Source organism: Platichthys flesus, chromosome 6 (genome assembly GCF_949316205.1).
Source record: "Platichthys flesus chromosome 6, fPlaFle2.1, whole genome shotgun sequence".
Lineage (NCBI taxonomy): Eukaryota > Metazoa > Chordata > Actinopteri > Pleuronectiformes > Pleuronectidae > Platichthys > Platichthys flesus.
Window position 1 is genome coordinate 13,482,880 of NC_084950.1, and position 25,681 is coordinate 13,508,560.

The 25,681-nt window shown below is 43.2% G+C and overlaps 1 protein-coding gene across 1 annotated transcript in view; it reads left to right on the plus strand.

Annotated features, from left to right (window-relative positions):
• The window catches only part of roraa (RAR-related orphan receptor A, paralog a), a 178,442-nt gene that overhangs the window by 106,213 nt on the left and 46,548 nt on the right, over nucleotides 1–25,681 (plus strand). The window contains exon 2 of the mRNA XM_062390123.1: nucleotides 15,567–15,596. Within this exon, the coding sequence (XP_062246107.1) occupies nucleotides 15,567–15,596 (30 nt within the window). The remainder of the gene's footprint in view (nucleotides 1–15,566; nucleotides 15,597–25,681) is intronic.

Genomic DNA, 25,681 nt, shown 5'->3' on the forward strand with positions numbered 1-25,681 from the left:
AGTCTGGGCGAATAAGGAGAGAGTGTCTTAGGTAGTCTCAGAAATGATGTAAGGGAGTGTCTAGTAATGACCACGTCAACTTTCTGTCTCTCCTCTTCACCGCCTGTTCTCCCAAATGTTTTCAGAAGCCCCGGCACCTCGGTAAATGGCTCCTGAAGTAAAGAAGGACTTAGGAAAAGCACTTCAGTCCGTAAAGACAGTATAAGCCAATGGAGAGCCGAACACTTTTGTTTTCCCTGTGGTGATGTGCAAGCCTCCTATTAGTCTCTGAAGCCCAAACTCCAGGCTGAGATGTTTCCCTTTGTGCTCAGGTAGAGAGTGTTGTGTGCCAGTGCTTTCCTGTGTATTACCCAGGCCTGCCAAGAAAACAGTGAGGAGACATGAGGGGGATACACTCCGGAGAGTTGCATCCTATTCTGTTTTTCTTTTTCTCTTTTTTCCCCCTCCAAGAGATGTTTCTTCTCAGTTAAAAGGCTATGTTTCTCAACACCATTTCAATGTGTTGACACCCCAACTGTGAGGTGTTGAAATTGGCAAAAAACATTGTCAGCGCAAAGTGTTGTGGCGCCATTGAACTCCAAAAGTTGAAAAACATGAAAGGGGTGATTTTGTGTATGTTAAAGTGTATTTACTGACAACATCGCCACGCTGTTACTCATCACTGACTTCACTCTGGGAGATGAATAATGTGCAAATAGGCAAACACACTTTGTTTGCTGTACACTCTGACAGTATTTACTTTGGATCACATCGTAATGTTTGTTTTGCAGCCAAATAAGCACAAATACATTTACAGTGCAAAGCTTTTACATTTGTTTGTTCACTGTGTTAGATTGTGTTATCTTCACACTCTCTATGAGCATTAATGGAAAACTCTGAAAAATATATAGGGAAATGCAAACTTGCTCCAGCAAACAGTTTTATCTCAAGTTAACTCACTGTGTAATTTAAGTTGCATTATGTCAACAGTTTTGTTGTCTTGGGGCTGATGCTGCAATGTATCAAAGGCTTGTGCCGTTCATCTGAGCAGGCAGTTAGCTAAGCTCAGCTGATTAATAAATAACCATGCCATGGTCTTGGATCGGTGCGTCTCTAATGTGCTCAGACTCTCTGCCTTGTTCCTGTTGCGTCTATATTCCGCTTGGCTTCGTAAATGCAAAGGAGGGGTTGGGTCTTTCTACTGTCTATCAGCATGTCGTAGGGCGTCTCAGCGTGTAGTCATCAAGGCCCGCTGTGGCATTAGCTCCCCTCGTACCGCTGTATTTGTCTCTCCACATGGCCAAACGCAATTGGACGTGAGCTCCCCGTAGCTCAGCAGCCCCACCCTCTCCAACTCCCCTGCCATCCTGCCCCCCCTTTGCTTGTGTAAATTATGTAAGTGCAGGGGGAAGCAGCGATGATGAGGCATACAGTAGTGGCATTTCTCTAACCAGGGTTATGTGCAGCACATGTGATCCCGGTAGCATGGTCCGCCCGCCGCATCAGCTATACCAAATGCATTTTTAACTGGGGTTTCCAGAGCAGCCCGGCTAGACGTGGTGAAGACAGGGGGGGTTGGTGGGTTCACCTCACTGACTGTTCTCTAGTTAGGGGTTGACATCTCTAAATGTGCTGTCTGTGTATTGTGTAGCCATGCGGGGGGAATTCTCCCTCCACAGCTGAGACGATGCTCTGGCTCCGCGTTCAGCCCTTCTCATAAAATAACAATGCAGTGGCACTTTAAAACCAGACCTCACAGAGGATGAGCAGAAGGTTCCAAAAACATATATATACAGAAAGACAGAATGGACTTTTAAACTGAAGCTCTGCATGTGTGTTTTGTATTTGATAATTAACCCAGGACATTTAAGTTTCCTGCTGTGAATTGAATGTATTAACAAACTGACACTATAATGTTAGATATGTGTTCTTAACGATTATGATTTCATTAAAAGCTGTTCTTTTAGTCGAAGAACTGTGTGAGTGTGTGGAGCAGACAAAACATGATACATCCTCCTCTATCTTCATATTAAATTATCCTCTTCATCTTAACTCTTCCTCTGACCCTAACCCTCTCTTATCCATACACACACACACACACACACACAGATATTTATTCATTAGGGAAAAATTAACCAAAACCCTATCCCCAACCTTGACCATGACCAATTCATGCCTAATCCTAACCTTAACCTATAACCACAATTCACATCTGACCCCTAACCTTAACCAGGACCCAGGAATGACGTTTCCATTGATTTTGATTTCCATGAGGTCTACTGGTCCTGAAAAGGTCTGTGTTTATGGTGGAAATTATACTAAAGAGGTAACTAAAAGAAAAACAATTATTTAGTAAGCTTGGGCATATTTACTTCATATAAACTATACATGAACACACAGATCATAAACAACTTACGAGGCACCCTTCCATCCCATCATGATGCTATATTTGAAGTCTCACTTTACACTTAACATGTGGATGACACATAACTCATCTCTGTTTGCTCTCTGCTGGCGAGACCTCAAACTGTGATCCACCATAACAGGTGCCGCACACTCCCCCTTACCTGCCTAATGACCAGCCTTAACAGTTGCTCTGTTGTTGCTCTGTAGATTAAATAGGAGGTAAGTGCCTCCTCTACCTTTCTGATCATCTGCCTGGTCTGCGAATTGCTATAAGTAAGTGTGTCCCATCTGCCAGGCAGAAATCAATAGGCGCAAATTCACGCGGCGCTGAGTCTGTCTGACTTCTGAGGAATAATTAAAGAGCCAGCGTGCTGCACACAACCATGATGACTAATGCTGTTTAAGGAATGCCGCTCTTACATAAATCAATAGCTCTTATTTCTCTCTCCGTCCGTTCTCGCCTTCACACTCTTTCTAGCTCTCCCTCTCCTCTCTCTTGCTCTTTCTCTTTCTCTCTGCGCATGTGCGTGTGTGTTTATCAAGGCAGGCAAAGTTCTCCTTTGTGCTTGTAGGTCAGTGTGTCACTGTGCCATGGTCATGATGCTTATACATTTTGACAACCTCTGAGTGGAAAAAAAACCCCTAAAAAAACAAGAAAACCCTCTCTACTGTCCTAGAGCAAGCCAAACGCAATGGATTCAGTTGTTATGGATATGATAACTGCCTCTCGTAGTAGGGCCCGTGGCCCTTATTAACCCCACATACCCTGGGGTCAAGGGCAGAAACAAAAGAGCACATGCATGCATCTGGTTTTATTCCCGGCTGCTTGTCTCTGCTACCCAACAACATAGAAGGAGAATCAATATGTGTGAAATAATGCATGCTGATGAGTGAGCACCATGCACACCTTTCCACTATATTAGGTTTTCATAATTGAATAAAACATGGAAGTGCTCAGAACATCCCCTCAGAGGGAAATGGCAGTCACTAAAGCATAGAAGCCTACTCAATAAAGAATTGCAAATGAATAAGTGATGAGGAGCAAACGGAGTGTGGTATATGAGAACAAGGGGGTGATTTACTCTAAAACAATATTTGAAACAGCAGGTGAGTGAAGGGCAATAATTACATTGTAAAATGAAGGTGGTTTTGAAGTGGTCCGCCTCATATGAATTATTTCTAGGCGTTGAGTCTGTTCATTTTAAAGTGCATGTTTTTGAATCAGAATGTATTGAGTCAAACCATATGCAAATATGACGAGGGAAACATCTCTGTTAACCATGTTTCCAGTTGCACATACATACACACACAAACACACGCACACATGCACGCGCTCACAAAAAGAGAGGGAGACCGAGAAAAAACTGGAAATATCCCGAAGGTCCTTGGCAGCATTAGAGAAAGGCCTGGGAGGTTAGGAAACATCAAATCAATGCATTGTAATGTGAATTGACTGCTGACTTTGATCATCTGCCTTGGGAGTGCTTTAGCATTGAGTGCTGTCACACTGGCTGGGTTAAGCAAATATGGCACGGGCTGAAATGGAGAGAGATGGGGAGAAAGAGACAGGTTAGAATGGGAGTGAGAAAAAGGGATATGTGACGCCTGGTTATCATCAGAGAGTAATGGCACATTAAAATTCAATGTCCACTTGGTAAATGGCATACTGTGGATGTTATGCATAGTTAAATTGATTCATAATTAGAGATAGCGAATGCATGTATATTAATGGCACGAGGAGTTGTTTGGCCCGGTTTCTTATTTGAATAATCACACATGCACTGTTGTCTCAGATTACAGTATATGTCTCTAGCGTTTGGTATGATTTGGTAGATTTTTTGCTCAACTGTATTTCTGGGCAGACAGCTGATACCCTCCACTCAGCCACCACCAAAATGATAGGTCAGCCCTGCTTAGTGTCAGAAGCTGCTGATATCCTCACTCTGAAAGTGGAAGTGCTCTTAAGCCTTTCTCCCATAATGGAGTGGCCAGTCTAATCTTGGCCTCTCTGACTGAGAGCAGGTAAGGAAGAGAGTTTTAACCACAACACTCTGACCTTTGCTTTGGCACGATACTGCCCAGATTACAGGACAGTGCGAGACTGGCATCCTGGTTCTTTCGCAACTGGTAACTAGAGCTGCAACATTTCTGCTGCAACCAGTTTCGTCAATAGGAACAGAGAACCGGTCCTATGGGGAACAGTTCCAAATAGTCAGACCTATTGAAATTACAGGAGTCCTAGATCATCAATTCCTTTTATTGATGCTGGCATGGTTTTCTGACACTTGCACATTACACAGCAATAACATCAGAATGAAAACATTTTAGGGTAATCCCATACTTGCCTCAGCCCACACAGGTAGATAAAATTGCTGTTTCATAGGGATGATCAATATTAGAAAGTCCATTTCACTATTATAAAATGACTGTCAGAGAGGGGAGAAGAGGTTTCTAGCTAGCGCCTGCCTGCACATGAGGCTTTTAGGAGACGTCTTAGATGTAGCTACAGAAAATAACCAGGGTAACTCTCTTCCCCTCTAAAGTGCACTAGTGTTTGCATGCATGTCGGTCACACGCCACACCTCATTTTGGGGAAACCACTATAATGTCTGTAAAATGGTAATTTTAACTAAGGGTGGTAACACCAGCATATTTCTATGCAACAGGGGCTTAAATGTGGGTTTTTTATGTTTTCAATACAAACAAGTGCCCCTGGTTTCCAGCCAAGCAGCACGTCCCTCAATATCCGATGTTAATACCAACTTAAGCACCACACATGCAGGTTTAGCAGTTTTTTTTTTCATTGACGCGGAAAACGTAAATGAAAACGAATGCTGAACAAATATCCTCTCATTTATCCATTTTAGCTTATGACAGACTGCTGCAGCTAGCTCTCAGGCTGTGCTAAAACTCATGATAAAATGAATATAAAGCAGTTATACTATGCTTAAAACCATGTAGGCTGAATGTCCTCTCAGAAAAAGTATGTAGATAATATGTGATCTGGTACATAAGCATAATCTATAATGTAATTTGTATCAATAACATTGTATGAATTACCAGCCATATTCCCCAGCATGTCCCTATTAAGAAACAAATTAAACGGTGGACAGCGTTGTTTGTGCTGCTGTTAAATTGTCATATAAAAAAAATTATGGGACAATGGTTAAAATAAATCGTTAATTTCATCAGTAGATCGGTTGCAAGCATTGTCCCCTACCCTCCTATAAAATCATACTGTACACAGACTGAGGACGACGGGTGGAGGGGGCTTAGAAGGGATGTTCGGCAGGGAAAACACAGGGCACTTATGTCTGTGACAAAGAAAAGATGAGGGAGGGCCAATGCCGAATATGGAGAGATTCTTTGAGTCAAGCCAGAGCAGCAAAGAGGAGCCCGAAAGCTCTCGTCGCTCTACGAAAAGAATAGGAAGACGACCCGTAGGTATTGGGCTGCTAGGTGCATCTCCTAACAAGCTGACTGTTCAAAGGCTTTTTAGTGCTCTAGAGAACATGAAAGGCATGTTTAAAAATTTAAAAGCCCGATCTGTTCCAGTGCTATGGAGCGGCAGAGGGAAGCAGATTTTTACGTCGCCATAATTCCCTAGTTGCTTGCTTTGTAAATTAATTAAGATGTTTATGACAGCTGCTTGCACCTAATGGAATGCTTATAGACTATGCTATTAATTATTACTGCTGGCCACGGCTGCAAGCTTCCGTAACGCTGAGAATATATGGCTGCGGCTGCAGTGTACACTGCAGCCGCAGCTTCAACCTCAGACCCCTCTTCACTTAGTGATTGCAATGAGTGTCAATGGGCTTTCTGTGCACGCGCTGGGGACGTCTGTTTGGCATTTGTGCATTCTGTGTGTTCTTCATACCATATGTCTGGTCGACTGCATCACAGTGGTGAGAGCTGCATAAAACATAATGTAATGTGGATTTTTAAAACGGGCAGTATTCCACAAAGTCTTGCCGAACACTACAGGGAAGGTTACAGCTGCCTTTGTAATACGGAAGCATTGTGATCGCTGATGCTGATTGGATGTTTCCCTTGTAAAAAATAAAATAAAGCCCTGCCCTGTGTCTGTCCTCTCTGCAACCCGGCCTGGCTGTAGGTTGTGTTGTCTTGCCGTGCCTTCTGGACAAATGCCAGTGTTTTTTTGAACGTGTAACATTAGAAGTGTAAATGAGGATTGTCATCTTCCTACTCGATAAACCAACAGCCCTTCCTGTTACCTTGTCCAGTTGTGAATGCAGGGCAATGGTACCGTGAACTGAAACTGACCTCATGAGCCTGCAGGATATTCCGCAGCTCGCTCCCTACTGGTAATTTGGCTCCGGAGTGGAGGGCTGTTATGCTCACAGTAAGAAAGACAGCATAAACAACTCAAACTGCAATGCCAATGAGTGTGCAAAAGCTAGTATGGCTAATTATAGTTCCGCTTTCATATGACTTCATCACAAGTTCTTTGACTGACATTGTTATGCAACGGATTAAGAATAAGAGCGACGGCAGCAGGAAGCTTTGTAGCAGCAAGATACAATAGGCAGATTTTCTTGATAAAATGTGCATATGCATTTTAAAGCGCTATATGAGCTCATTGTATGATTTTGCTTGTAGTTGGTGATCAGATCAATGCATCTCACAAAGTATATGTACGCACCATGTGGTACTTGCATTTCAAGTTTTCTGCTGCTGCAACTGAGAGGTAATTTAGCCTCTTTACTTTTCTCCCATTTAACCTTAAACAAATCCTTCACTTTAACATCACTATTGGTCAAAGCGATGAACCAATAATGATGTGTTTATCGGCTGTATAGTTAGAGTATTTCTCACAGTATACATGCAGACAGCATACCCTGTGGCGTCAAGTTACCCCTGAATCAAAGGGACAAATAAATAACGCAAGACACTTCACTCTGTTGATTACACCACGTGAGGTACGGTTGTATCCCTCTATCCCCGCAGAAGGGAGGCATCATGTCTCCGCTCTGCAGAGCTTTATCCCGTGTTATCCTCCGATTACATTTACATAGAAAATGCAGCGGCGAGGGAGAAGGCAACAAACTGAAGCACACTCCACCTGCACCACAAGAGGCGATGTGTGAAATATGTATTCAGTCTTTCATCAACCTCTTTATCTGCTACGCATGGATTATCCTCTCGTGTAAAGTCTTCTGTTGTATTAGCTTTGAAATAGGTTGAGGAAACTGTGATCTGTGTTCTATTAATCATAGTCCAGCTCTGCGGTTGTCCCGTTATCACACATGTGTGTAATTACCGGGTATTTGTGCTTTAAGCATGGTACTGTTGCCTGGAAATGGAAGAGTGGCTCTACTGATGAACTCCCTGCTAACAGGACTACCTTTGATCTGTGTGGAGCATGGAGGGCTTACCGAACTTGCGGGTTTTAATTATGAAATACATGAAAAATAGATGCTGTACTAAGTGCCGACCATGACTGCAGTGAATCACAGGAGCAGTGTGCTCGCTAGATTGCCTCTGCCTTTCCTTCCTTCATGTCCTCCAGTGCTCAGAAATACCTCGATCCCTGTCTCTCTGACTCAGTTCGTTACTGGGGCGAAGGAAAGCCAAAAAGACAAGTCCATGATATTAATTAGTGGATTGACAGACATGTAATTCATCTCAGAGGAAGTTTTCATTACATGGGAGGCTACAGAGGGGCAGTTTGGCTTATTGGCAAGTGCGAAGACCAGACCTAATGGGGCTGCAGTCCCCTCCCTTTTGAGCAATTATAGCCAAGTCCTTATCAGCAGAGCCACAAGTCCACTGTTGGGGGACCTTGACTTCCAACACACTAACATAGAGTGATCCTTCCCCACAGACCCTTGTTCATTAGACAAGTGCCTGCTGTACTGTACTTTACTGGATGAGATTTGAGACTGAATGAGTGATGGTAATGAAAGGGTTCCAATATACAGTATTTCTGAGTCAGCCTTTGTAAGAGATGATATTAGCTGACATTAGTTTGTCATCAGAGCTGGGGCCTCCTCTTCCCAGGTGATTATACAAGCGGGCTTGCGTGTACAGTCTATTGTCAGACCTGGAAAGCTTGTTGTCACTAACTGTCAGAGCTCATGTTAACGCGCAGTTTTTAATCCCATGTTTTGTAACTGGCTTTCCTGGGGATTATATGAAATACATATGGACCTCAGATTGGAGAGTTGTATAAACAAATTACGTATTTGCCGAAAACGATCTCCAAGTGCGGTTACTTGAACTTGATGGCCAATGATTCATCCCTAGCAACCATTAACTAATGACAGAAAAACTAAACGGGTGAAACCAAGCGACCTGTAGATGTGAGATTATTGTTATTTAACTGCAGTACGCTGTGCATCTTGAATATTTCAGCTCTTCTGAGTAGGTTAGCCCAAGGAGGAACATCTCTATTGGCCAGCTGTATAAGTCTTACAACCCATTATTGTAAAAAGTGCATAACTGGAGTATATGCCTCAGGAGCAGTGGGTAATTGTACTCCCTCTTTAGATTTCAACCAATGTTGAAAGGTAATATACAGTAATATGAATAGAAACTCACAAGTGTCGTCTCTGGGGAACATTGCTGTTGTCTATCAGAGAGGGAATAGGCAGCAGTACCTCTTACCTCAGTGTAATAATGGGAATTGTGAAAAAATGGGAATTGTGAAAAAGAAAAAAAAAAAGTTTACTTTCTGTGGATAAAACAAGGAAAGGTCTCAACTACATATCTTATAATTACACAACTTGAAATAAGCTGTCCTCTGACAGTATGCAGTTAAAGCCCTTATATCTAAGTTTGTTAACACAGGCTGTAGAGTGCTGTTCAGTGCAGCGCAGTAACGGTTAAGTAAGCCAGGGTGGTCTTCTGAATGTGGTTTCTCTTTATTTATGGTGCGGGCTGAAAGGCTATTGAGTTTCATGTGTGGCTGAGGCTGGATCACTAGGAGATTACCGCTGGGCTGGGAACCGCCGGCGCAAAGAGTACACAGAGGCCTGTCTGTGCCCCTGGCCTCACTTTGACCAGCGCTCAGGGCCTTCCTGCATCTAACAGACCACCCCCCCCCCACGGGACCAGCTCACACTCAGCAGAGAATTACTGTTTAGTCCAGCTAGAGCTAGGATCAGAGTGCACAGCATCAGACCAGCAGAATCAGGAACATTTTTGGCTTTTCACCTGCAGTACTGAACTGAGTTACACAGCAAACCAAACAAATTGAATGCCTCAGTGTTTCCTGGGTGAGAAGTGCCTTGTTCTGTTTGTAAATTTTCCAGAATTTTACTCTCTCTGCCATAGCTAACCTTCAGTGGTCCTCTGGGCGAGTTGCACCTCAAAACAGAGCATGGAGAGAGAGAGAGAGAGAGAGAGAGTGCAGTAATAAATATTGGTACAACACTGATATGAACCATTCTCCTTAGAACAGGAGAGTTTCATGTAAGAAGCCTTGGACGTTGTACAACAGAGTTGTTTTTGGGTCGTGCCATTTTTTTAGATCGCTCTCAGCTAAGTAAACCTGTGCAGCGGTGTCTTACCAATAACAATAGCACTTATCGCCGTGTTCCCTGCGGTACAATTAAAATTCCGTCAGAGTCTTCAATCTGCCTCCCAGCCATGCCTGCTGTTTCGCGGCCCTCCTGGGCCACGTCAGTTCCTCTGCTGCAATACATAATTCACGAGCCACCAAACAGCGCTGAGGACTCACCTGGAGACTCAGACCCAGCAATGCAGAACTGCACTGGGGGAGACGTAGTACATCAGTCTGGGAGACATTAGTAGGCGGCGAGGTGCGAGGGGCAACATTGTACCTCAAGTCAGCCAGAGCTTCTATGATCTCAGGGTCACTCTGATAACATCGCCTCTCCACTGGGATCGTCCTACTGTCTCAGTAAGGCAGGGTCTCCTTGTATCTTTTTCCTGACCTTTCTCCTTATGTCTTCTGAAAGACAATTGTGCTGTCCTCTAAAACTAATTTGGATGTATATCTTCTATTTGCAGACAATTCCATAGCGATGCATTGGAGTAACCTGTGGAGTCTTGGAGTGGTTGCTTTTAGTTAAAACCAATTAGAAATGACCAGAAATAACAGCGCCTGGAGACAGAGAAGTCATTTTTCTCTTGAGCCTCCCCAGAGAGTTGGCCTCTCCATGGATTAAGTGTTTTAGTGTATTAGGGGGCAGCTGATTAGAATCGTTGTGCTTTTTTAATCATTACATTTTTGCATGTATAGTTTATAGCAGTATAATAGCTAATAAGGCTAAGTGTGTCACAGCAAAAGGGAGGATTGTTTAAATGACTTTGTGTATGAAACTTGGCCTTCACAAAGACTGCCAAAGTTAGAGCAGCAAAGAGATTCTTGAACCAGCTCATCCATCTTATTTTATCTCTTTGATCACATGATCATTAATACAGTAGCAGCTTTGCATTATATCTTTACACTTTGACTGATCCACTTCTTTACTTTAAGAGATTTTCTTTCCTCTCAATTAATGTGTGAATTGCTGAAATGCTATGTAAACAAGCCACTTACTTAATTTTCCAGTTTTCTTGAAGCTTGATTTTGTACTATGTTAAATTTCTAACATATACGGCTCCATAAATCACAAGAAAACATTTTTCTGAAGAACCGAAGCTGCATTTGGACTCTAGCTATGGCTCAGAAGAGAAACACATTAATTGTTTCTAATTATTCTCTCTGAGGAATGTAGCCGTAATTTGTCAGTCGGGCAGGCGGCCGCAGTCAAAAGATGGACTACTGAATGTGGCTACATCTATCATTCTTAGATGACCATAGCTAAGCCACCATCATTAACCAGCAACCTCAGGAGTAGCCTAAAATTAACAGTCCCATACAACTGCTGTCATTACGACGGCACAATAACCAAACCTTTACATTATTGTTGAATGTTTTTGTGGTTGTTTTTGATCGAAGAGGCCTTAGTAACTGTAGAGGGTGTACTTCCTGCATGTCAAAGGCCTATGGTATTGACCCGCAATTCCAGTAGGTGTCTAGCCCGTCCAGCACTGGGCCCTCACTGGCTCTTCCTGCAGCAGGGTCTGCTGCGCCGGCTGTGTCCTTGTGTGCGGCCGGCGTGCAGCAGTGGCATGTGGAGCGGGCGGCAGGAAGCGAACCTCCCTGTCTCCCCAGACTGAACAGTGAATGAGGATAAGTGAGGAGCGCCAGTCAATGAATCAAGCAGCAGGAAGGGAGCAGCCAGGGGGGGAGTGTGACGTCCCCACGGGAGAGGCCTCGCATTAGGAACTTCCTCGTCTGTGTGTTTCTGGCACAGGTTAAATGGATCGCTCCCATTAGCGCGCTGAGAGGACAGCTCCATTATATGAAGGAGACTGTAACTTTGAATGTCATGGTGCAACAACCCCAGAGCACGCCTCGTCTCCCAGGGAGGCAGGGTGACAATAACCATCCATGATAATCATTCCCTGTCAAGCTTTAAGGAACCTGAAATTATGACGTACAGCCTGCCGTGTGCCTCAGACTTCATTACAGCGCTGTCACTTTGAGTCGCCTGCGATGGCACGGTGCTCCGCAGCCTGCTGCAGCACAGTGGCTGCCAAACCCCACACTCACTCTCCTCCTGTCTAAGTGGCATGTTTACAGGATGTGTGCCCCCCTGCAGATAGATGTGGTGGAGGTTAACCTCCAGTCGCCTGCACAGTGCCTCTCTTCCTGTATAGCATAGGCAGAGTCTCATGAGAACAATTGTTGAATTGTTTACCGAGGCAAGGTAAAATATGACTGATCAAAGGCCATACGGTGACAACTATCCCTCCTTCCGCTGTGAAAAAATGTTAATGTAGAATTTGCAGTTCAACCGCAACTTCATACAGATAACTAGCTTACTTTTACCTTCAATTTCTATCACCGCTTATATAGATAACTGCCAACAGAGCACGTAGAATTTTATTAAAGGTGGTCCAGAAGCTGTAAGCATATTTATAGCATCCTGTTTGTCAGCCAAGGAGAGCTTCACCTCCAGACTGACCTCTGAACCTGCCATCCAGTGGAGAAGACATGAGCTGGCAGGCATTGCCAATGTCAGTGCCCAGAGCTAACTCCTTCTTTCCCACCGCCTTACTCATTCATTGGCTTTACGGCCCCCTTTGCCTTGCCACCTCAAATCACAGGGCTCTGAATGACACATAGAGGAGGAAGTGGGCCCACTAACCGCACCCTTCTGCTTCCTTTAACCTGCATAGCAACAGGCCAGATGAGCCTTTCCTTGCAAAAGAAGAAGGAGGTGTTTGCATGCTACTCCTTAGAAGGTGTTAGAGAAGAGACTACTTTTCATATTATTAATTGTTTGGATTTAAGAGGGTTGGAGATGGACAGCAGTTAGTGATGCCAGTTATTACACATACACACACTCACACTAATGCAGCAACAACCTCTGGTTGCAATGGCTGCCTTTGTGTTTGTTAAACATATTTTGTGTTTGGTTTAGACTCACCTCTGTGCATTGGTTTATTATTTTCTTTAAAAAAAGCTAAGAAAAGTTACACTGAAGTTTTTGACCACCGGTGATGCTGTAGAGATGTGATTTGTTGAGCTGTTTCACATGCCATGAACAAGATCATCCACACACATGCCATTAGCACAGGAGTGATACTGTGCATGCCCTCTGACTGCGGAGCCTTGCTACTGAAAATGTACAGCTGGTGCCGGCAACACGCCAAAACAGGTGGAAATGCAAACAAAGAAAAGAGGAAGAGGGCAACCGCCGGACAATTTAAACAATTAAAGTGTCATGAGATAGTAAATGCATTCCTAATGTTTTTTGGGCCCGAAGGATACACACACACACACACACACATACACACACACACACACACACTCACACACGCTCACACAAACACGTAGTGTGAGAAACTTTCAAAGTCCAGCAAACAAACAGTGTTTGTTTACACACAAAATCCCCCAGAGTATATCCCTGTCTAAATAGACCTTATGAAGCATTCACATTTAATATGTTCACCCCAGTGGGAAAAATAGAGGTTTGCTTGTTATCTGATATTATTTATCATAGGTTATTAATTTAGAAATGTACTTAGTCCATCTTTAATGAAAAGTTTTATATAATAATGGCATTTATAGCTGCCAGATGAATCATTACTTGACATTATCAGTGACAGCAGTGTGGTCTTTTATTGACCAGTGGTGCTTTCACTTCCTTTGTCATAAACGTTTTATAAAGGGTTGTTTTTGTTAGTTTAAGATCGCAGGTCAGGTAAAGTCCCATTTTTTTACACTTAAAAAGGCAGGAATGGGCATCAGGTTGTAGTTTAAAGTTAAGTTGCTTCTGTATGCATCGTACATTTATATAAAACGCAGTACTCAAAGGTGAAAATAGAATTTCTCCTGTTAAATGCCTGTTTTATTTATCTGTAATAGCACTTTCATTTGCTGTTTCTATTATACAGTTTCCAGTGAGTCCACCATATTTTCTGCACATGGTGTTAGGACTCAATTTACCTATCAAAACAAAGTTTACAGCTGCCTTGTGTTGCAGCACCTTAACATCTCTTCTTGACGTCCATGTCATTTGATTGAAATGTATAGAATTAAATCTGGATTAGATTAAATTTCTCATTGCGTAATGTCACAGTTGGACAGAATGCAGGCTTTTGGCCCTGAGCACTGGAACAATGTTTGAGCTCCATCACAGACTGCCGGCCCCTAGGTGACTGTTTTCCCTCTTTCTGCTCAGTGGAGTTAATATCAGTTATGTGTTTCTGTATGTGTGTAAGTCTATAGGAGGCTGAAGGGCTTATTGGTTTTCCCCCTCGTTGCTCTTTGACTCGTTTCCCCTCAAACGTGTCTGAAACATTGTTATCTCCGGCCAGACGCCTTTTTCACAGAGAGTTATTGAATCATGTCAGCTCGCCGTCCCCCGAGTTTCAAATTCAAGCTGTAGAAAAATTAGCCATTGCTTCCGCATGACAAGTGGGATCTATTAGTGTGCTCTCGCCCTGCAAAGCATGAGCATCCAGCGGACCACTGGGGACCACGGCTGGCTGTGCGCCCGTCCACGTCAGGCTCCTGGGGCATTACACCAATGCTGCAGACAGGAGAGGCAGCCGGAGCCACAGCAAGAGCTGAAGTGGCTCATTCGATGAGTTGACGGCCGAAGGGGCGAGGAGGGGCAGCGTGAGCAGTGGCAGCCCAGCTCCGCCTCAGCCGGGTCTGACTCACACTGGTCAGCCTTGCCACTAGTTTGATAATCAGTTTGCACCTACACACATTATCACTGCTTACATGGCATCTAATCCTTATCAGACCTTTTTTTTTTCACCACTGCCACTGGACATTTTTTCTCAGATCTATATTTACCAGAGTGGGATTTACAATAGAAATGGTTAGTTTAAATGTTGGTAATGTGAAGATTATGGGAATGTAGCACCTAAGTGTCTCTGCAATTTTTTAAATTGCATCCTTCTGTGTAAATCACAATTATTATATGCGATTTTAATGACCATTTTACAATCAGAAATGACATCATATAGAAATACGTCTCCCTCCTTCCTAAAAACTCTTCTTTGCATCACAGTGTGCTGCACAGTTTGTTAGTTCATTCCTAACTCACTGCTGCACATTTAATAACATTTTTGAAGATAAAAACATTATATGGCACATTGTCTAAAATGCTCTGCTATAAAATAATCTCTCTGATTAGGTTTCACTAAACAGAATTCTTTATTTATAAATGCTACACATTCCCTTGCAGTCAAAATGACACTACCTGTTAAGATAAAGGATTAACCAACTATCACTGAGGTCAAAGAGCCTCCATACCACTCTGGGCCACAGGCTTAGTCATGTGCTCACGTCCAATCAGTGCGACTGCTCGATGCATTAGCATTCCAAATGTTGTTTTTTTTAGTATAAATTTTTCATTCATTGCCTGCAGAGGATAGAGTTTGAACCACCTTGTTGTGGATGCAGTTGCAGCATGACTGTAGGTCAGACAACAGTCTACACACATAATTATCCTGGGCTTGCCTCCTCAGTGACCTTGGACATTGACCGTCTGTTGGACCACAGGGTCTCCTTCTTCATCGCCGCCGTCCCCATCAGTCCGCCATAGGCAGCGCTACATGTACATTATGGTTTGTGCTGAATGTTTTACAGTTATTTTCATGGTTTGCTTCTTTTCTTTTTGCAGGTATCTCAGTAACAAAGAAGACACACACCTGTGAGTACAATTGTTTTACTCTTACTCTTTTAAAGTCTGTACAAATTTCATTTTCGTTCTAAGGTAATCCTAAATTTAATCTAGATCTAGAAAAACATCTTCACTATTCCTCATAAAGAGTTTACATGATAGTGCTTTGCATTTATGTTGACTCTTTTTTTCATCACTGCCTATAAACATATTATTTCCTTACTACTGTAATAAACCGGTACCTTCATTTAGACCTGTCCCATCCACTTTCACCATTTTGTATTTTTCCATCTACATCCTGGAGAGAGTATGATGATAACCCCAGGGAGGAAATTAAAATGCTATGCAGTCTTATGACTGTTTGATAATCATGCACAGTTGAAGCAGACAGTGGGCTGAAGCTCCTCTTTGTTTTGTGCAAGGCCATGCAGCTGAACAACACGGATGTGGTGCTGTGTGGTGGTTTGTAACCTCTGAGGCTGCATTAACTACCAGAGCTTGTATTCTTCATGTACAGATCATATCGCTGAAATAAAATGGTGCAGACACTAAATGTGACACGGCTCACATGTCAGATTGCAAAGGTTTGTTGTGCACTAGAACAACGGTTCACAGGCTCTGCCCCGTCTAACAGTTTCTGCCCATTTGAATTGCCGTCTGCACATGAAGAATTGATGACAAGTCAAACCTGTAGCAATCAATGATTTCCAGGAGATCTCTACTGGATCTTGACACCTAGGAAGTGTAATCGAAGAGGCATGTAAAAACACTTTTGTGTAGTGGACTTTTCTCTGTGTGTGTGTGTGTGTGTGTGTGTGTGTGTGTGTGTGTGTGTGTGTGTGTGTGTGTGTGTGTGTGTGTGTGTGTGTGTGTGTGTGTGTGTGTGTGTGTGTGTGTGTGTGTGTGTGTGTGTGTGTGTGTGTGTGTGTGTGTGTGTGTGTGTGTGTGTGTGTGTGTGTGTCCCACTGTGTGAATGGAGGAAACCAGCCCTGAAGGCTATCCTTTTGCTCTGATCACTCTGATGAAACTCGTGGAGAGGGAAGGCCAGAGGGCTTTTCTGTGAGAGCGGTCGGAGTGTTTTAGATTGTGAGAGGCAGCATCTTGCCCTGTAAAACACCCCGGCTCTTTCTTACATCAGACAGCAGGGCAAAGGATATGATCTTCCCCTGCTAGACGGCTCTACCTTGCTCAAACAGCCTCGTCAAAACAGCAGCATGATTGTGTGTTAAGCTATTTGCTTGTCTGGAGGGCGTATGGTATTTCTTCTCTTTTTTTTTATACCGTGTGTGTGTGGAAAGGTTCTTGTTAGTGTCAGGATGTCTTCAAGGTAGAACAGAAATGCTTTGACCCATCATCCAGCGCCCCACTAACTTAATTAGTGTGGCGCTAAGCACCTCTACACCGGAAGGGGGCTCAAATCAAAGAGCATGATTTAGGAGTCTTGGGTTGAAAGCCCTGGGCAGAAACTGGACTACGCTGTCTCATTTCAGTGAGAAATATTCAAATCTTGTCCATGTGAGGAAATCAAAGTAAATCCCCCTAACAAGTACTTGATTGCCGAGCCTCACAGACAGGAAGCGGCTGTAGAATCTTGTCAGAGCTGTGTGCACAAGAAGTAGTTCAAGGGCCAGTTAATGGTCATTGAGAATGTGGTGGGAAGATCTTTTTCAGAAGAGCCTGGTGATTATATGGCTGCTGGAGTAATAATGAGGGAGATCGCTCTGCCCTACATGGTTCGATCAATTTCTGTTCTTGGAGGGAAAACATTGGCTTGCCCGATTCCCCAGTCCACACTGCAGCTCGTAATGGGAGCTTGGCAGTCTTGTTTGTGTGTGTGTGTGTGTGTGTGTTTGTGTGTAAGTGTGTGTGTGTTTAGGAGGTCTTCCCAGTCCAACCCAGACCACAGGGATGGGCCGTGTCTCTGACTAACTCCCCACTCTGCTTGAGTGATCAAACTGCTGGAAGCTCCCCGCCATGCCAGTCCCCTCATCAATATAAATTACAGGGGCAGCTGTTCACTGGCACTCTCCTCTCCTCTCCTCTGCTCTCCTCTCCTCCACCTTTCTTTCATCCACTCAACTGGACTCATCATTGCGCCATCAGAAGGTGAAGTCTTCTAGATGAGAACAGATACTTTTTTCATTGTGCCAATGATCACTGATCATAATTTACAGCAGCAGCAGCCCCTCTTCCCTCTGTCAGTCGAACGCGTCTTTCTTCATTCTCCATAAGGGGTGGCCCCTCATTGTTTTGTTTTTTTCACCACACGGCTGTAATTCTCAGCAAGAAGTGAGCTGTGGTTTTCCTGTACATCTCCCTGACAGTTTTAGATGTGCGGTATGGACTTTCCGCAGCGTGTGATTTATTTGTAAAACTGCCTATGTCAAAATGAGGTAACAACAAAACATCAACAGTTTGAATTCTATTTATTTTATCTCATGTTTTCTCTCTTTGATGGCGGACACAAGATATATGCCGTCACTTTCTCCTACCTCGGCAGGGGTGCGTTTCCTGTGAGATGAATTTCTGTTTGGACCTGTTGAGAGAGACAGTGTGGAGTGGAGGATCAGATGCAGCGGCTGATTACACTGAGATTAGACGTCTCACCTCTAATCTTCCATCAGCAGTCTGGGGCTCTGTCTCACAGCTCAAATAGCAGAGAGCTAGCTAACACCCACACACACAAACACACACAGGTCGTGTATCCAGGATGCTCTTCCCCCAAACAGAGCAGATATCCTGTTAACCAAGAGCTAATCCACTCTCTTGTAACTGTACATGTACAATATACTGAGTTTCTGCTGACTAAGAGACACAACTAAATAATGGCTTATATATCGCATTATTTTTTGCGGTGTGCTTTATTTAAATATAAGGCAAAACATACCAGATAAATCCACAATATTCTAATATTTACTAATAATAGAAAACATATTATATTATATATTAATATAATATTCCAGCAAAATCCAATTCAGCAAAAACTACATCTTCAAAAATCCCCGTTTCCCTCTTTAAGTGATAAAACTGAGAATTGATGTCACAAAGGCACTATTCACAATTCAAGCAATGCTCATTTAACATTATTGTATTTGATTTCATTATATTTCAGAGATTTTGAGATGCTGTTATTCCTCCAGTCCCCTTAACCGATGTGTAGCAGTGTGTGTGTGTCTCTAGATTGGGAGTAGAGTGGCCAGAGGGAGGCAGTAGTATAAATGTAACTCAGAGAAAGGAAGTAAGGAGACAGACGATGCCTCCTCTCTTCAGTCTTACAGATCCGCTGTAGAGAGTCCCACTTTTTTCACACTTAACAGTATTTATCTCCATTGTGGTGACAGACTCCTCCTCACACTGATTGAGAAACATGGCCTCGCTCCTGCAGCTTCATTTATTTGCGAGCGGCGTACACAGGGCTGCTCTCATCAGACATCTGCACTCACATTGCAATAGCAAGAGCACGGCCCATTTTCAACCAAGGAAGCAGATGATTAAGATTATTCTGCACAAAGAGTATAAAGTTACATTTAAATTATAACTTTGTGCTTTTGAAAATTCTCTGATGAAAGTAGTCTGGTGTGTGTTTGGGAAAATATGCTAACAACATTATTAATCCCAACAATGCTGCCTGTGTTCACATGGCACAATGACAGCATTTACCCCCGTGAAGCATCTGCTTTACCTCTAAATGACACGGCAGAGCCTGCTCATAGTAGAATGCAAATGCACTGGCTCTGTGAGTTGAGGTATTTTCAGTTAATCAAACATGAGATTTATGGTCCTTAATAGTGCTGTACATTGCCAATGTAGGAGAATAATATGTCCCAGTTGCTGTCTAATTTTGCTTGGCAACAGACGCACTCCTGTGGAATCGCCCGGGGCAGTGTGAGTTGTCTCTGCATAGCCCAGTGTTCGCATGCTCAGTGGTTGTTTGAAGGTATTTCATCACAGTGTTGCCTTGATTCCGCTCTTTAGGGATTTGTTAGTCGCACTCATGTGGGAAGTGCATCCAGTACATTGTTAAGCTAGGGCTGATAATGAAGATCAGCCAGCCAGAGTCCCCTGAGCTACGCGCAGAGAGATCGTCTAGTGAGACGCGCAGCACAGACATAGTGGAGCAGGACAAGCGCACGCAGCAATACACACAGACGCAGAGGAATCATCAGCACAAAGCATACAACACTGAGCTGTGTATTAGAGAAAGAACACAATACAGTAACCAATACGGTACATTAGATTTCTATCAAACTTGTTATACCTTGTTGTTCTCGCAAAAAACAACTCAACCTTGTAAAATTGTCACTGTTGTGTTTAAACGTTAGTTAAGCAGAATTGCAATCATTTTAATGCCACTGCCTTTTTTGTTAGAATTGATATTGACAATGCAGGGCCACAATAAAAACAGCAGCTCTTTCTGTGGAAAGTTATTTGATTCTCAGCGTGGTGTTAGAACGTTTTGTTTCCTCTCCTCCCGCAGCAACATTGAACACTTTAATTGACACAATCTTTTTCTCCCTCTGTACTGTAGGTTATGTTTCATCCTACTCTATTTGTTTGGTCCACAAAAAGAGTATTTTCTTTTCGGACATTTGGGTTTAATCTATAATAGACGGCTATTTTTTTTCTGAAATAGGTCAGTGTAATCACAACAGTGAGGGATGGACAGTCACTGTAAAAGGGAAATCAATAGAGCTATCTATTTGTCGTAAACCAGGCCAGCATGATTTTTCTCCATTTTTCCTCCCCTGCCATATTTTTTCCTCTCCAACACAATATGGCAGGTCCTCATTTTTCAGTGAAAGCATTATGTCTGCCATTTTTGTAAAATTGCAAATGGCCTTTGAAAGTGCACTTTCTTTGCATAAGTTTCCGTGGGTAAGGACGCTTCTTTTTATTGCCTCCTGGGGGCCCACTGTGTTTTATAAGGAAGGGAGTAGCGAGGGGGGCCGCAGGGTTTTGCGACAGCTTTTTGTGAGGCTGGGGGTGCTCTGCTTTTGTTGGCTCTTAATCTGGTTCTTCTCTTGGTGCCGGCTCTTTCAAACAATTTGAGCCACAGCAGAGAGGCCTCGTCAGCTTTTCCTCACCCTTTCCCTTTTGTGTCTCACCCCAAAACTGAAAGGCCCTGTCTTGAGGTGTTGTCAGACCAGAAAACAAGAATAAGTGACATGTGACAAGGACACAATGCTTGGATGGGCCAGCCAAAGCAAGTGGCCCCATCTGCTGTGAGCGATTTCTCTTCTGCCGGCTGTCTCCCGCCTCAGGTGAGGGGGCCAGGGAGCGAGGGCTGCGAGAGCTGAGATGGTGGCATCTGCCAGGCGAAGCAGTTGGCATGGCCGGGAGGGCACGGACCCCCTCGCTCGCTGCAGCACGCTGTCGGCCAGCCTTTGCACAAGCGCAGGTTATCCGTCGCTCATCAGGTTTCTGATGCCTCATCACTTTCTCTTGTTCGACACAGACTCTGTGCAGGACAAGAGTGTCAGCATGTAATGAAAGGTTTGATTCATTGGGGGCGACAGAGGCGGAGGTCACGGAACTCCTCTAGATATGATCCTGACTGATGCTGATGGGAAAAGCTCTAAGATAGGTGTCGTAATTAAATGTCTTTGTGCCAAGTTTCAGTGCCGTTCACTCAGACCGACCTGTCGTGCTCAGAGCTCATCACACTGACTTCTGTGTGTCTGGTATTGATGACTTCAATACTCGCTGATGAGAAAAATTATTCAAAATTATGCTCATTTGAAGCAGAGCACCCCCACACAAAAAAATGTCCCCAAAAAAAATGTCTGACATATTCCACTATGGATGTTTTAGCATATGAAACTTCTGATGCAATATCATGCATGAATAAAGGCTGGCAAAATTAACATATATAATTTAATTCCTGAATTATTCAGACAAATGTTGTTGAATAAACCATGCAGGAGTAAAACGTCCCCAATAATATAACTGTGTTGAAATATCTTGAGAGCACCGTTTCAAGATCAATCCTAATCCTCATATCGCATCAATAAAAAAAAAAATATATATATATATATATAGATATATATTGGGAAAAAAATGCAACATAGCTGACAGTTTGTTTACTGAGCATAGACTGTTTATTGAAACTGAATTAGGAAAGAACTTGCGGATAATATTTGTCTGACAAATAATATTATTCTGTGCAGAAGCTATAGCGGGGGGGGGCGAAAAAGTTACGTCTTGTGAGAAGAAAGCAGAAGTGCTCACAAAAGCTTTCGTTGATATTATACATTGACATTTGTGCTGATCGCATTGTGCACGTTTTGTTGAATCTGCTTTATTAGAGGGAAGCTGTTTTTTCCCCGTTGCTATTAATTTGTGTTTCTGTGGGTGTGCAGTGCGAGAACAGAGAGATGTGGTTAACCCATTGTGAAGTTAGCCATCATCATTAAGATTCTACAGATAACAGGCATGCGGATTTCTACCGCTCAGCATTATAGGATCCCAGACATCAAAGGGAGGTTTTTTTCTTTCTCATTCTACTGTGTCTGCGGCACGGTGAAGGGAAGGGAAGAAAAAAAAAAAACAGGAAAGGAGTTATGGAGTCAGGAAAATAAGGCAGATTGAGGGAAGAGAGGAGCGTGTGTATAACCTACCTGCACGTGGATCAGGTGACTTTTTTAATGTGTTTGCTGCCACAGAGGTTTCCTTCTGCATACTTAGCCCCTTGCTAAATTGGCGTCCTCTCTGATTAAGTGGCACACTCCTTAATAACGCTGTGGCTGACTATATGTTGGTTCACTTTAAAGATCAAGTTCATTTCTCACCATGGTCATTAAAATGCTGGTCTGCGTAATTCAAATCAATTCACTTATGCTCTTTTTTCCCCCCAGCATCCCCATTTCTCTCTTACCTGTAACACCATTGTCAGCCCCTATTTATATGCTGTCTCCTTCTTTTTTTATATATCTAATGAATGTTAAGGTACCACCAGTGTTTTTTTTTGCTTTGTACAAATCCCGTAATACTATTTCCAGTTCCATTACACAGATATTACAATGAAGTTCCATCTTAATTCCGATTACTGCATTCAGCCATTATGCTTTTTGCCATTACATCACCGTGAGCTGTTGAATGTACGAGAGAGAGAAATATGCTGTTCTCCAGTATTGTAGTGGATTACAGAATCAAGGTCGACTCACAAGACACAGAGCAGCATTATCCCTTAATCCTGTGTTTTGGTTTCAAATAGCCTTTTTACTCCTAATCTTCACAAGTAAAATGACAAACATGAATACTAAGGTAGGTATTTGAACGTGCATTACCTGCGATGTTAAGGTCAAAGGCTTATGCTAACTTAAAGTGGCTCTGTATTTTGTGAAAGAACAGATCATGTGTTTGCCACGTATTTTGCTGCAGCTATGTAACAGAAGACAAGGGATTCTTCTGATGAAATTCCCTCAGGCACTTGCAGCAGCATAAGAAAAAGTCCCTGAACTTTTCCTCCAAACTATGAGTTATTTGTTTTGTTTTTCCACTGTTTTATTTAGACTGTAATAATTTGAAATACGCTTTATAAATAAATATGATTTCCTTCTCCCCAAAATTAATTTGGCCTTCTATACCTGGGCACAGGAAGGGCCAGCCTCACTGAGTCAACAAATATAGTGAGTAGATGAGTTACAGTAATGAGGCAGGGTCTCCTCTTCAGCAGACGGCGCTTGTGTCCATCAGGTTCAGCTGAAGCAGGAGCCGGAGGAAACTTAAAGGTGTTGTGAAAGACTAAAAGTGGGCCAGCCGCTGCTGCCTCCTGTTGACCTACCTTGTTCAGAGGGTCCAGGTACAGACTGATGACAGGACTCCTCCTCAGCGGACCACATTACTAATGTGTGAGGGTGCAAGAGGAGCACACCCAGTGATGAATCACTCCCCTGCACCCGTGGCATCCTCATAAGTCAAGAGTAAAAGTGTTGAGAGTGCGCTCGGTAAGAGAGCTCCTTCGTCCCGTTCACCATAGAGAAACTCCGTCCAGGCCTGCTGGAAGACTGGAGGGGGGCAAGGCTAAGTGGTGCGCATAGCCCGAAGATCTCCCTCAATCTTGAGGAAAACATTAGTCCCTCTTGAGGGTCACTTGTTTTTATGAAGCCCATAGAACTTAGGAAAAGTTACTTTCATGCTTGAACAGAGGTGCTTTTTAATAAATGAGAGTAATCTACCTCGCGTTGATCGGGACTGCCTCACTGGACCGACTGCATTACCTGAAGTCACAGGGAGAACATTAAATATATGTTAGTTTAAGCTAAAACCGTTTTCTTCTGAGGGCTCCTGCGCTGAGCATTCTCTGGGAAGGGCACTGCCTCATTATTCACTTTGGTGTTTCAGGAGAGAGAATAATGGCCAAATTGTTCAGCCTAAAAGCCAGCCAAGAAAATCTTTCAGCTCTTTAGAAGTTTTATAATAGATTTTGTTTTTTATCAGTGAAAAGAACTTTACCCATGCAAGTCTTGTACATCACAGTTTGCTTCTCTGTTTTCTTCCCGTCTTCTAGCCTTAAACCAGAAGGTTAACTATTTTAGTTTACACACCTACCCTCCCCCCAGAGCTGATGTGGGGCTATATTGGTGATGTTGGGGGAGTGTGTAAGTTTGACGCTGGGTAATACATCACACACTCCGGGGGGTCTCCCTGGTATGCTTCTCAATAATGAAGTTCATTCGTTAACTTCTCCCTCAAAGGCCAAGTTCCCCCGCTGCCCTTTTCAACCTCCATTGCAACTCTTACCAGAGTCACCCTACACACAGAAAAAAACACATCATCATGCTTTTCCCCTTGACAGGCTCAGTGGTTGCCTTTGCAGGTCATGAAGAATAAGAAGGTCCATTACCAATCCCTCATGCCTGCTTATAGCCATAATTATCACAGGGAAAATGACCTGCTCTGTTTGGTTTGCTCGGAGAGGAGCCGCGCTTCCCTAATCGCCACCTCCTTCCCTCCTGTCGCCCTCATGCCATGGAGATGGAGCTGGTTTTGGGGGAGTCTTGCCAGTTCATTAGAATTCACAGGGTTCCACCTCCCTGCCTAGCCAGGCTAAGCCTCTCATACAGGCTGCCATGCCTGCGATAATCTCCCCTCCTCGTTCCCTCTTGCTCCTTCTCTCTCTACCCTCCTATCCCTTTCCTCCCTGTCCCCAAGGGCAGCCTCACACAAAAGAGATGCAGCGCAATTCATTGTTGAATATGATTTCTATTGATCTATTTAAAATTTGTGCCGTGAGTTATATGATAGCACATCAGCGATACTGGGGATCTCTTTTTACCGCTGCCTTTTTATATAATAAACCAAATAAATAACCATTGTGGAGTAACTTTCTGTATTTTTGTTAAAGTGCATCCATCAGTTTATCATCCACTTGCAGTGGGACGGTTGTGAGCACTTGTGTTGCTGCTGAAGTGCACAAAGAAAGAATGAATTGGCCTGGATGTGCTCTCAATTCAAATATAACTGAGAAACAGTACATACATTTAAACAGCTACTAAACAGAATAGTGAATAAAAGCATATATTTATTTGTGCTTATCATATTAGGCTTAATATATTAAGGCTAATATGACCAGCACCACTTATTCCTGCATCTATTCATGTATCTATCCTTTATTGAACCCGGAAGGCTCCATTCTGATGCTATTTCTCTTCTGCACGGACTCCTTGTCAAGGATGTGCACAGATGAAATAAACGATTTAATATGTAAATACAAGCAGGGTCTGCTTGTATTTAAAATGATATAGAGAAAGTAAAATGCATATGTTAAAGGCAGTGACTCAACGTAATAACTCATGCTTGAAAGATGTCACTTTCTGCGTTTAATGACGAGAGCGTTGGTCAGTCCTTGACTTCGCTGCTATGTTGACTCAGTGCTTTGAAAACATTTGATTGAATTGGTTTGGCAATCTTTTTGTTAAAAAAAAAAAAAAGATTTAATGCAGCTCTATAAATATCCCTGGCAGTAAAACAAGAGGCTATAGCCTTGTCAACCATTCACTATAAACACTGTGTTGTTGATTCTGATTGCATGACAGTTGACAGTTGTGCACTTCACCTATGTAGGAATGATATGCTTTCATATCGCTTCCTTTTGACCCTGCCGTTCTATAAAT